This window comes from Phyllostomus hastatus, unplaced genomic scaffold (genome assembly GCF_019186645.2).
Source record: "Phyllostomus hastatus isolate PE091 unplaced genomic scaffold, TTU_PhHast_1.1 phas_scaffold_555, whole genome shotgun sequence".
Taxonomy (NCBI): Eukaryota; Metazoa; Chordata; class Mammalia; order Chiroptera; family Phyllostomidae; genus Phyllostomus; species Phyllostomus hastatus.
In genome coordinates this window covers 14,135,397-14,148,727 of record NW_025334036.1, presented here as the reverse complement: position 1 = coordinate 14,148,727, position 13,331 = coordinate 14,135,397, and the positions used below count along the sequence as shown (strand labels likewise).

Genomic DNA, 13,331 nt, shown 5'->3' with positions numbered 1-13,331 from the left:
TGCCCCGTGCTTGCTGAGCCCGTTCCCTTGCAGCTAGCACCAGGCGCCAGGACGGGGAGGCTGCGGATGGGGCAGAGCACCACCCTGTGCACGCGTCTGTGCCTGAACCTCCTGCTGCTTCGAAAGCCTAAACTAGAGAGGCAGGAGCTGGTATAAGGAGAAGCAGTTCATTCAACAGCCAGCAGCCAGCGGGGACGGGAACTCGTGTCCCAAAGCCCATCTCCCCTTCTCAGGGCATGCAGGGGCTCCTGGGAGGGCGGGAGGGAAAGCAGAACAAAGGGATGGGGGAGGGGGTGAGAAGTTCTCCACAAGCCAACGCAGTCCATTCTGATAAAGACAGAAAAACTGGTCAGACTGTGGTCTGGTGTGCGTCGTCCTGGTTGAAGGTCAGCAAAGCTCCCAGAGCTGGGATGCCTGAAGGTCAAAGTCCATATCTTTGGAAGTTAGTCCTAAGGACTCGTATACAAACATGCTGTTTATCTACAAGCTGCATACTAGAGTCAGCACTGACAGAAGTGGGGTGAAAAGGATGCTGGGGTGGGTGACCTGACCGCACCCGACGGGGTGGCTGAGAGGTGGGTCTCATAGAGCACAGGCGGCAAACACAAGACTATCAGGCCGAATCTGGCCCTCCACCTTGTTTTATCTGGCCTGGCACCTGGTTTCTACCCAGTGGCAGCACTGAGCTCCTTGCCCCTTGTTAAGGGGTAGTTACATGTATACAGTCCTAACATGACATGTGGCCCCTGGAAGGCACCCAGAGGCTGATGGGGCCCCTGGTGAGAGTGAGTTTGACACCCCTGTCATAGACATTCCCCAGCGCTGAGGTCCTATGTTCCCAAAACCCCAGGAGAGTGTACACGTGGCCAATGTTGGGTCTTGAACTCACATCCCCAGCTCGCGTTACAGGCCCTCCACACCACCCCGCCCCGCCCCGTGTCACTTCAAGTTGAAAATCTGGTTTTCTAGGTCTTCGTCTCTGCCCTGGTATGGCAGGGAGACACAGCATCTGTCGTCGTCCGTCCGTGGTATTACCCTTTGCATTCTGTTTCTGTCTCCCACAAAACGGGGAGAACGCATTGGTTTACTGTGGCAGACTGGATGCGGCTGTTTCTGGAGGTGCCACCTGGCTACTGATGTCCTGGTGTGGGACCTGGGCCTGTGGCTACCTTCCTGGACTGTGTCCCATGTACTCACTGGGTGTGCTGTGTCCCATGGGGTTGGGCCAGGCTCACGACTGTGTGTTTGCTCTGATGTTACTAGTTGTTGCACTGCCGGCCAGGTGGGTCCCCTTCCCATGCCCCCACCCCCTTGCCCCCAGAGAGTCAGGTGTGGCTGTGTTCTGTGCCCTGGCTGCAGGGACATGGGCCAAGCCACTCCCCCTCCTCTCCTCAGTGGTGGCTTGTGGGTGAGCAGAGGCCCGCTGGTCACATGGGTGTGGCTGCACCATGGGTCAGGAGGCCCCCCTCCCCCACTGTGTCAGGGCCCTCAGAGCTGGAGGGAACATGGTGTCTTAGCCAGCTGGGCCCTGCCTCAGGAGGTGCGGGCTGCTGTGGGGCCTCACGTACTGGAAGGAATTCCCAGCACCTGCCACTGTTCCCACGTCTCCTCCAAGCCCGAATTCCCTGCTCTGCGACTGGCCATCTCCTTTGGCTGCAGAGGGCTGTTTGCCTGGGAAACGCCAGGAGGGATGGACGGAATCCATGTACTGTGGCCAGTTGCTCACCGCTGAAGCCCCCTCAGTGCGCAGTGGCCGCTGCGCTGTTTTTCAATGAAAATAAGGGTGTTGTGCTGAAAGCTCCTTATATTTAAACGGAGTTAATCTCAACTTTCCAAACTCAGAACGCTCCCTGCTTGGGATTTTAAAACAAGAAGGATCCCTGAGGTCATGTGACTCGACCCCCACATATTCTTTTTATGTTTCATTTTAAAATTTTAATTTTATTATTATTTTAATCCTCCCCTGGGGATATGTTTATTGATTTTTGAGAGAAAGGGAGAGAGATAGAGATATCAATGTGAGAAACATTGATCAATTGCCTCCCATAAGCCCCTGGACCGGGGATCGAACCCACAACCTAAGCGTGTGCCCTGACAAGGATGACACTTCAACCAATGGAGCCACCTGGCTGGGGCTCACATATTGTCTTTAAAAAATTGGTTTCTTTTTAATTGTTCTTTTTTTAAACTGTGAATGATATGCTGAATGGGATCCTGAGTTCTGTCCCGATTTAAGTTTAGTGATTTCCAGGAGGGGAACAGCAATGCTTTTTTTAATTTAAGTTTTTATTTGGAGATACCAGCCCACACACACGGAGCTGGGAGACACACAGACATGCCCCACAGGCTTTTCCCAGCTCCCCCCACCCAGTGGTAAAGCTGCAGTCGACTCTTAGAGCCACAGCCACGGGGTGGAGCAGTCCCGTCCCTCCCCGCCCCCACCCCCAGGGCCCCTCGTGCAGTGCTTTTAGGACAACACCCCTCCCTTTCCTTCCTCAAAATCCCCCTCCCCACAGACAGGCACTGATTGGTCCCAGCTGTTCGATCACTTGGTCATTTCAAGAATGGTATCCAACCCTGGCTGGCGCAGCTCAGTGGATTGAGCGTGGGCTGCGAACCAAAGCATCGGAGGTTCAGTTCCCAGTCAGGGCGTGTGCCTGGGTTGTGGGCCAATTGAGAGCCACATGAGAGGCAACCACACTGATGTTTCTCTCTCTCTCTTTCTCCCTCTTCCCGTCTCTAAAAATAAATAAATAAAATATATATAAAAAAACAATGGTATCCAAATGGGAATCATGCCGCAGGTGACATTTTGGAACTGGCTTTTCTCCCCACTTGGGATCTCTGGAGAGTCTCCCAGGGTATCACGTGAGGCAGTGGTGTGTGCGACCCAGGGTGTCCCTGAGGCATAGTACAGTTGTAAGAATTTTCTTGAGCAAAAATTGGTTTGACTTTGACAGCACCAAACTGGAAGTGGTGTTCTGTGGACAGGAGCGCAGGGAAAGGCTTTTCTAGGGAAAAGGAGGAAGCAAAGCAGGGATATGATTTGATTGGCTGTAGCTTAGCATTTGCCTGCTCTGGGAAAACCTAGTTGGCTGTTTGTGATTGGCTGTCCTCAGGGTTTGATTTCTCTCTCTCTCTCTTTTTTTTTACTGTTGACATTATTATAGCTGCCCCCATTCATCCCACCTTGGCCCACCTCCACCCAGACCCTACCCCCCTGAGTTTGATTTCTTAACCATGAGCTATTAGAGGCTTAGATTTTGGCTTGCTTACATGTGCTGCTAAGGCATTAGAGCCACCTCGTTTAATGGCCTTCTTGTTTAATTAATTTAACAGGACATGCCCTGGTGGGTGTGGCTCGGTTGGTTAGAGTGTTGTCCCGTAAATCAAAAGATTGTGGTTCGATTCCCAGGCAGGGCACTTACCTAGGCTGCGGGTTCAATCCCTGGTTGGGGTGTGTCCTGGAGGCAGCTGATCAACGTTTCTCTCTCACATCGATGTTTTTCTCCCCTTCTCTCTCCCTTCCTTCCCCTCTCTCTAAAATCAATAAACATGTCCTTGGGTGAGAATATAAAAATTTTAACGGAACACATAGTTTCATTTCTCTTGGGTAGATTTCTAGGAGTGAAATTGCTGGCTCCTATGGTACATTTATCTAACTTTCTAAGAAACTGCCAAACGATTTTCCATAATCGCTGCGCCATTTTACATGCCCACCAGCAAGGCTCGAGAGTTTCAATTTCTCCACATCCTTGACTTTCCTCGAATATTGTCTTGACGATTACACGTCCATTTGAAATTATACTTAGAGGGAAAAGATGCTGCTGTGATTCAGGGGTGACACTGAAATGTCAACTAGATGAAGTGTTTGGCTGTGTACCTTTGCTTTAACAACGGCCTCGGCGGCTGGGCAGCATTGATTTACGCTGTGGAACTAATGGTCCCGTTGCCTAGGGATTACATGGGAAACAATTAAGGACAATTTACTGCAGGCTTCCTTGCAGAACATGCTTCACCCAGCCTCCTGCTTCTGCTTGAGGATCATCCAATTACTCAGGAAATAAAAGCACCTTTCTTCAGAAGGGTGAAGGGTGGAGGCTGGGTGTGTTTTGGGGTGCCCAAATGCTGAAGTGGAAAGACCCACAATTTATACATTCCCTTCATAGAGATGGCGTAGCATGGCCGTGCTGACTGGTACTTATACAGACACAGGCTCTTGTTGTTTTAAATCCCCTGGGGATGGGAAGACAGTAATTTTTTACGTTTCTTTCCAGATTGTTCACAGGACTCTGGCAGCCATGCTGGGATCCCTGGCTGCCTTGGCGGCCCTGGCCGTGACCGGTGAAGTAAGTAGTGACATTTCTAGTTGGGGCCTCAGCCACAGACAGAATGTCAGATCAAAGACAGTTCAGGAACACCTTTTTTTTTTAATAAAGATTGTATTTATTTATTTTTAGAGAGACGGGAAGGGAAGGAGACAGAGAGGGAACCATCAATGTGTGGTTGCCTCTCGTGTGCCCCCTACTGGGGACCTTGCCCGAAACCCAGGCATGTGCCCTGACTGGGAATCAAACTGGCGACCCTTTGGTTTGCAAGCCCATGCTCAATTCACTGAGCCACACCAGCCAGGGCTGTTTTCACTTTTTCATGCACTATTTCCACATGTCCCTCCCGGAAATAGCAGTTTATGGCACTGATGGGTATTTGTCAATGACTTTAACATGCACACACACACACAGGCACTGCAGCAGCGTCGTGTCTGTCTTAGCTGAGCAAAGGTCACAGGGTCACGCATTTGCACCAGGTCATGTACTGTGGGGTGTCAGACCTGGACCCTGAGAGGTGCGGTGGGTTCTGTCCTGCAGGTGTCAGTGAGCCCCTGGAGACACATGTTGGGGTGATGGTGCCCTGCTGGGGTCTGAGCACCGCCCATGTGGCAGGGACGTGGGGGTGCGGGCGGGACTGAGTGCCCGTTGGGGGCAGGGCTGAGGCTGTGGGAGCGGGAACGCTGGCAACCAGCAGTGGGGCCCCACACAGAAGTGGATTTGAAAACAACTCTGTAGACTCCAAAAACTTGCCTGAAAACTGCTACTAAAGGCCATTCAGTAAACCAAAGAATAATAACTGGTTTAGAAAACTATGTTGGGCCAGGAGTTATTATGTGTGCCTCCTTTTTCTGGGGTAGAGTTGGTATAAACAAAGGTAAAAGGTCCCAGAATCCCAAAACTCATACATAAACCAGTTATGTTTATTAATTGTCAAGGAGGAGGATAGTGGTAGTTTTTATCATTTTTTAATCTTCCCCTGAGGACATGTTTATTGATTTTACAGAGAGGGAAAGGGAAAGAGAGAGAGAAACATCGATGCGAGAGAGAAACATGGATTGGTTGTCCCCCATATGCAACCTGACTCGGGATTGAACCTGAAACCTTTTGGTGCGCAGGGCGATGCTGCAACCCACTGAAGCACCCGGCCAGGGCAGTTTTTTTTTAAAGATTTTATTTATTTATTTTTAGAGAGGGAAGGGAGGGAGAGAGAGAGAGAGAGAGAGAGAAACATCAATGTGCGGTTGCTGGGGGCCATGGCCTGCAACCCAGGCATGTGCCCTGACTGGGAATCGAACCTGCGATGCTTTGGTTCACAGCCCGTGCTCAAACCACTGAGCTACGCCAGCCAGGGCAGTTCTTTTGTTTTAAAAATCATTAATGTGACCCATGGAAGGCGCATGCTGGGGGCAGCCCTCTGAGCCATCGTGGGGTCCTTTCCTGACTCTCGGGCTCTGGAAGTGCCCTCACGTCACACTCTCTGCTCCCGCTTCGCTGTGACCTTGGCCTTCCCTGTACTCTAGGGTTGTTTCGAGGAGGACATGAGATGGGCAGAAACACAGGGTAGGAGAAGCGTATCTTTCAGTCATCAGCATCTTGGCTGCAGGCCACCACCCGTAGGAAGGGCTCCGTGGAATCCACTCACCTCAAGGGCCGATTCTCCAATGGAGGCTACAGTTCTTCACAGAGTTGTCAGGGGTGGGGCTTAAGAGGTTTACCCCTCTGGCCCTGGCTGGGTAGCTCCATTGGTTAGAGCATCATCCTGATACGCCAAGGTTGCGGGTTCGATCCCCAGTCACGGCACACACAAGGATCAACCAATGAACACATGAGTACGTGGAACAACAAATCAATCTCTCTCTCAAGTCAATATCTAAAAGAGCTTTGCTTTGCTTATTACTAAAAGCACAGGCTTGACATTGGGGAGCTTTTGGTCACGAGTGTTTTTCTGTGGTGCTGTAATCCGACTTCAGAGAGGCAGGCGAGTGGTGTGATTTCGGACGGGCCCAGGCATGGGTCCATTTTAACGGGCGGCCCATTTTTACACATAATCACCAAGAGCGTGTCACCGGGGTTGACCGGTGAATTTCTGCTTTGATTGCAGAGACCCAGCCTGACCCGCGTGGTGGAGTGGATTGATTTCGAGACCCTGGCGCTGCTCTTTGGCATGGTAATTACAGCTCTCCTGGCGGGCATGGCTTCACGGTGGCCGTGATCCAGAGCCTTTGCTTTTCCCACTGCTGCTGCTGTTGCTAATCCTTCGTTATATTAAAGGCACCAAGCTACCGGGCAGTTGGGCTTGATTGAAGAGTGTTTGCGCAGGTCTAGCTAATTTCTTGTGGGGAGGCTTGGAATGTTCGGTGTCCTGACTAGTCTGATAGTGAAGTAATGTTGCCATTTAGCAAATTCAGCAAATTCTTTGAGCTCCTGCCCTTAAGATATAAAAATGGAATATCCCAAATGAATAAACCATGTAAGGTCTGATGATTGGAAAAATGCCTGTCATTTTTTGGTGATAGGGAGAAATGCCCCTCAGTAGTCATTTGTGTGTTTGCTGGTTTATCAGGCACCGTGTGGTGAGCTCCATAAAGCATCACCGAGTCGACTGGTAGGAAAGGAACTTTGAGGTGCACAGGTGGGCTTGTGTGGGACACGAACAGGGCTTATAAACTGATTTACTAGAATAAATGGGATTTTTAAGAAAGATTTTATTATTTATTTTAGAGAGAGGGGAAAGTAGGTAGAAAGAGAGGGAAAGAAACATCAATGTGTGGTTGCCTCTTGTGCGCCCCCTACTGGGGACCTGGCCTGCAACCCAGGCATGTGCCCTGACTGGGAATCAAACCAGCGACCCTTTAGTTTTCAGCCCATGCTCAGTCCACTGAGCTACACCAGCCAGGGCTAAATGGGATTTTTTAATCCTCGCCTGATGGCATGATTATTGATTTTAGAGAGAGGGGAAGCAGGGAGGGAGGGAAGGAGAGAGAGACATCGATTGCTTGATTCCTGCATGTGCCCTGACCGGGGACCAAACTTGCAGCCCAGGCATGTGCCCTGACTGGGAATCCAACCTGCAACCTTTTGGTTACTGGATGACGCTCCAACCAACTGAGCCACACCGGCCAGGGCTAGGGTTAAAATTAGGTTTAGTGTTAAGGTTAGCTTTAGGATTAGATTTAGGGTTAGGGTTAGTTAGGATTGAGTTTACGATTAAGGTAGGGTTAGGGTTGGGGCAGAGTTAGCTTTGAGGTCAAGGTTTGGGTTTAGGGTCAGGGTTAGACTTAGGTTTAGGGTAAGGCCTAGATGGATTAGATTGGGTGTTAGGGTAAAGGTTCAAGTTAATGTTGAGTTTACAGTTAGGTCTTGGGTTAGGATTAGGGTTAGAGTTAGTTTTGAATCAGGACTTAGGATAAATTAGGTTAGAATCAGGGTTATAGCATTGCCAACTGAGGAAGTGGAATAATTTTCCAGAAGGTTCAGTCCAAATGTCCAGTTGATTCAGTTTAGGATAAATGGGACAGTACTTTCTGTCATTATCTAGGATGGTCATTCTCACCAACTCAGTGTCACCCACAGAAAGAAGCACCATTGCATGGAGATTCATACAGAACGCAGGATAATCCATCAATGCTGCTGCTCTTACTTGTACATCTTGATAAAACTGGAGACAGAAAATCTGTTTAATTAATTATTTCAGCAAACACAATTTAACCCAGTTTAAAAATCTTAGGACGTTTAATAGTCACATGTGGACATTGAGGTGCGGAAGGCCACCTTCTGGCCCACTTTCTTCCCAGCTGCTCGTTTGGTGACTAGAAGTCACCCCCTGCCTAGCGTCTCTGCCCCCCAGGTTCCTAGGCTGTAGAACAGAGAAGATAATAACATGTGAGGTTTGCTGCGAAGCTTAGCGGAACAATACACACCTCGGACAGACGAGGGGCATGCCCTCCAGCAGGGGGCTCCCTGCAGGGGTCCGGGAGTGGAGCCCACCCAGCACAGAGCAGGGCTGGATGAGTTGTGCGTCCTCACCGAGGCCGAGCTCAGGGGTGTGTGACTGCCACGCTGACCTCGCTGTAGGATGGCGCGGAAGCATTCTTTCTGTCTCCTTTCTCTCTTCTCCCCGCAGATGATCCTAGTGGCCGTGTTTTCCGAAACGGGCTTTTTTGATTACTGTGCTGTAAAGGTAGGTTTGATGTGGCATTTCATAGTTCTAGAGAAATTAATCCATTCATTTATTTTTCTACTGCTACGTGATTTAGCGAGGAAAAACTACTATTTAGAGCAACTATTTTCTTTTCATATTTTTAAGAGATTTTATTTGTTTACTTTTAGAGAGAGGGGAAGGGAGGGAGAAAGAAAAGGAAGGAAACATGAATGTGTGAGAGATATCAGTTGCCTCTTACCACTGGGGGCCTGGCCTGCGACCCAGGCATGTGCCCTGACTAGGAATCGAACCAGCAACCTTTCCGTTCCCAGCCCGGCACTCAGTCCACTGAGCCACACCAGCCAGGGCTAAAGCAAATAGTTTAAAATTCCGCCCTCCTTTAGAAATCACGCACTTCTGCCAGGCTGAGTGTGGCCGCTGTGCTGAGTTAGGTGGCTCCCAGCAACACTTGCAGCTTCTCCCTGAACAGCTGAAGGACGTGCCCAGATGAAGAGTACTTGAGTCGGCTGTTTGTATAAATTATTTAAAGGCGCAGGTTGAGAGCTGCCCATCAAAATCTGTTTTGCATTTACAAGCATCTAACCAGTTCAAGTCATCCACTTCTGGTTCCTTTGTTTTTTGGGTAAAATAATTTCAGTGACCACTTTCTGAACACTTGAATATATCCACATTCCCATTTATAACTGGAACCCCAGGGGATCCAGCCCGAAGTTCAGGCCCCTAGAATCTGTATGGGTCCTGTCCCTCACGGGGGTGGAGAAAATCTCGCCCAGCCCTGCTGAAACAAAGGCTAATGCCTGGTTGTATTCTTTAGAACTGAAAATGTCTTTAAAAAATTTACTCAACAAAGCCCTTGGCAAGTTCTGAATGACAGACCGTGCTGTGATTTTTTAAAAAAGATTTTGTTTATTTTTTAAAGGGGGGGAAGGGAGGGAGAAAGCGAGGGAGATAAATACCGATGTGAGAGAGAAACATCAATTGGTTGCCTCTCGCATGTGCCTTGATCAGGGACCAAGCCCTCAACCCAGGCCTGTGGCCAGATGGGGAATTGAACTGGCGACCTTTTGGTTTGCAGGATGACACCCAACTCGCTGACCCACACCGGCCAGGGCATGTGCTATGAGTTTTGACAGCTTTTTTTCATCATCTCGTACCTTCTGCAGAGATATCTGGCCTCTTCCTCCCAATACCTTGGTACTAACAGTATCTTTTTTTTTTTTAAAGATTTTATTTATTTTCAGAGAGGGAAGGGAGGGAGAAAGAGAGAGAGAGAAACATCAATGTGCGGTTACTGGGGGCTATGGCCTGCAACCCACGCATGTGCCCTGACTGGGAATCGAACCTGTGATGCTTTGGTTCGCAGCCTGCACTCAATCCACTGAGCTACACCAGCCAGGGCATACGAACAGTATCTTTAGGTCTCCAAGAGTCCAGTGGTCCCTGAGATCACAGCCCAGGCAGATCTGAGAATCTGTGAGTCTAAGTTTTGACCCACCTCGCAGTGTGCCCTTGAGCTCCTCGTTCTCAGAAAGCCCAATGACGGTCCTGTCTGACTTTCCCACGTGTGACGTGTGCCGTGTGCCCCAGGCCTACCGACTGTCCCGGGGACGAGTGTGGGCCATGATCTTCATGCTCTGCCTCATTGCCGCCATCCTGTCCGCCTTCCTGGACAACGTCACCACCATGCTCCTCTTCACTCCTGTGACCATAAGGTAGGTGGAGCGGCCCCCGAGGGCGTGGGGTGGGCTGGAGGTGCCACCTGTGAAAGTCTGGAGACCCACACCTTGCTCCCCTGTGGGGACACACTGCCTGGGGTCATCCCCGCATCTCCAGCACCAGTCACAGGTGTGGCGGAGCACTGGCAGAGCCCCATCCCACCCGGGCTGGTCCTGGGGAGACACAGGGGAAACGGGTACCCCCCTAGGACGCAGGGGACAAGCCAGGCAGCAAGGGGTTTTCGGACGAGTTGTTTCATTCTGCCTGGTCTGCATTGTGCCATCAAAGGCACTAACCCAGGCTAGGGGTGTGAGGCTTCTGCCAGACAGGGGACTCTCCTGGACACAAGGCATGAGGCAGCAAGTTCAAAGTCACCACCTGGGAATACTACTGGGGCTCTGGCCTGATTCTGGGCCAGGATGCCTTTGGCGTTTGATGTGTGGTGATGGGGAGAGCAGGAGAGAGTGGGCTGTGGGGCAGGGAGAGGGGGAGGGAGGGCGGGGGAGGAGCCAGGGCAGGCAGCGCCCCCTCGTGGACACGGTTTGTAGCGTCCAGTTTCTTGCTCGAGGTTGTGCGGGCTTGGCTGCATTGTCCCCCCTGCTGGAAGGCAGAGGTCTGGTGGGGAGCCTTGCAGCCCTGACCTTGCTGGGCAGGGGACCAGCACCCCCCAGCGCCCGGGCCTTTCTGAGGGCAAACGATGGATGGAGTGAGCACGTTTTGAGGGTGCTGTAAGTGCAAACGCGTGCTTCTAAAGGCAGGCACCACCCTGTCCCCCGGCCACACCCCCACTCGGCTGTGACAGAGGTTTGACGGCCATGGTACCCCGCCCCCACGAGCCCCATCCCAGCCTGTGGTCGCGCTCTCTGATGTCGGCCAGAGACAGGCTCCAGGAGCCACTGTGTTCACGGCGTCCCTGTGCAGCCGGGACACCCGAGACATCTCCGCCTCGCCAGGGTTTGTCTTAAAAGCCCTCCTCCCGGAACGGGCTTGTCATTTTATATGAAAGTAGCGGTTCCAGTGACCTCCTCTAAAAACGCAACTTTCAAGATCCAAGCGTCAGTCAGTGTGCTCAGGTTCACTGTTTACATCACCACGTTTTTATGGCTTTATAAGCTTAGCCCCATTCCTCTGACCTCGTCTGGACCGAGTTGCGTGAAACAGCCCCCGTGGACGGGAATCTGGTGTCGCTGATGAGCGCACGCTAGTTGTTTCCTTCTGGAAGTAGATCCTGGGAGCTCCCTCAGCCGGGAGCTGCTGCCCGCTGGGGTGGGGTGCACAGTTGAGCCCTCCCCCTTGTCCCCTTGGCCCGCTCAAGACACCACTCCCCGCCCAGCTTCTGCTCAGCTCCAGGGCTCCGCCCCCTCGGATAGTGCTGGCTGCGCTCTGAGCCTGGAGACCCTGCTTCTGTGTGAAACTGGGCAATGCACAGGCGCAGGCATGGAGCGTGATATGACAGGTTTCCCCAACTTTCTTTGGAGTCACGTGTCTCTGCTGCGTGCTCCCGGACCATGTGGGGAGCTGTATGGGGCCGCCCCACAGGCCCACCCCCAGGGAGAGGCCTGTTGTGGACTGGGCCAAGGGGCCTAGGGGCTTTCCGAGGTTCCCAGACAAGTCTTGGGTGCAGCCGAGGTGGACACCCACCGCTGCAGAGCGTGAGCCCCTTCTCTGAGGAAGCCGTCCCAGGTCCTTATGAAAGCAAAGGCACAGTAGGGCCTCGGCATCTGAGAAAGGCCGTTTTGTGGGCCCACCACATTCCAGAGATTCGTTGTTTAACTTGAGATGTTTTGGCTGCATTTTAACACGCTGTGGCTTCCTTGGGAAACCACCTGGCTAAGGAGCTAGGTGGGCAGAATTGGCCTGAGCCACCGGGCTTTTCTGCCCCTGCCCCACCCCGGACCGGAGGGGTCTGGTGGCCAGCGCTCATTCTGCTGCCCCAGGACCGGCCTTCCGCTGGGATCTACCACAGGGGACCATGTTTCCTCCAGGCCTGTAGGGAGCAGTATATATTCTCACACTGATGGCCCAGAGGGGTGATGGGCTTACTTTCGGAGAAACGTGATTCTGAGAGCTGCTGTTGCCCGTAGTTCTGGAGCCTCCTCATTGTTCAACACTAGCTCCGCCCTTCTTATAGTTGTGCACGCACACGTGCATAAGCTTCCCTTGTGCAAGCAAGTGCTGTAACGATAAGTTACGTTGCCCACGGACCTTTTACAATGTGAACAGTAGGCCTGCTTTGGTTTTCTCTGTTTGTGACAGATTATGTGAGGTGCTCAACCTTGACCCAAGACAAGTCCTGATTGCAGAGGTGATCTTCACGAACATTGGAGGAGCTGCCACCGCCATCGGGGACCCGCCAAATGTCATCATCGTTTCTAACCAGGAGCTGAGGAAGATGGTGCGTACTGGTGTGACAGGGTCACTTCCAGGGACTACAGGCCCAGCTTCCTGCCCGCTTAGCTTCCTCCTCAGCGTGGATGGCTTTGTTGGAAATTGTCCTGTGTCGCCTCTTCCCACGAGGTGCTGCTGGTTATCCCGAGAGGAGGAGGTTGGCCGGCTGATTTTCCAACGTAAAGTGGTCTGAACTTCCTTCTCTTTCTGATAAAAATTTCAAAAGATTTTATTCATTTATTTTTAGAGAGAGGAGAAGGGAAGGAGAAAGAGAGGGAGAGAAACATCCATGTGTGGTTGCCTCTCACGCGCCCCCTAGTGGGGACCTGGTCCGCAACCCAGGCATGTGCCCTGACTGGGAATCCAACCGGCAACCCTTTGGTTCACAGGCCCCATGCTCAATCCAGTGAGCCACACCAGCCAGGAAAACTTTAACATTTTTAATAGGAAACATAAGTTGCAGTGAAACAGGTATACAAGTAGTTCAAGTGAGAGTGTGACCAGTGAAATCTCATTAGACTGTTTCTAGAGCTTAGCTTTCAATTTCTGTTGTCTCTGTTTTTTTTTTAATCTTTTTATGACAACATATTAATGAATGCTACAACAGGTGACCCGCCCCTGGTGGCATCCCATGAGTGTTCATGTAAAAATCCCAGGCGTGATGTCTTTCTTGGACAAAGTTGAGTTAGTTCAGCATCATTTAAAGCCCACCCTTCAAGTTGTAGGCCTGGGCG

At 51.4% G+C, this 13,331-nt stretch overlaps 1 protein-coding gene across 1 annotated transcript in view; it reads left to right on the top strand.

The window, feature by feature from the left end:
• The window catches only part of OCA2 (OCA2 melanosomal transmembrane protein), a 167,225-nt gene that overhangs the window by 54,539 nt on the left and 99,355 nt on the right, over nt 1–13,331 (top strand). Inside the window, exons 10-14 of the mRNA XM_045824982.1 lie at nt 4,278–4,349; nt 6,433–6,498; nt 8,455–8,511; nt 10,081–10,205; nt 12,466–12,604. Of these exons, the coding sequence (XP_045680938.1) occupies nt 4,278–4,349; nt 6,433–6,498; nt 8,455–8,511; nt 10,081–10,205; nt 12,466–12,604 (459 nt within the window). The remainder of the gene's footprint in view (nt 1–4,277; nt 4,350–6,432; nt 6,499–8,454; nt 8,512–10,080; nt 10,206–12,465; nt 12,605–13,331) is intronic.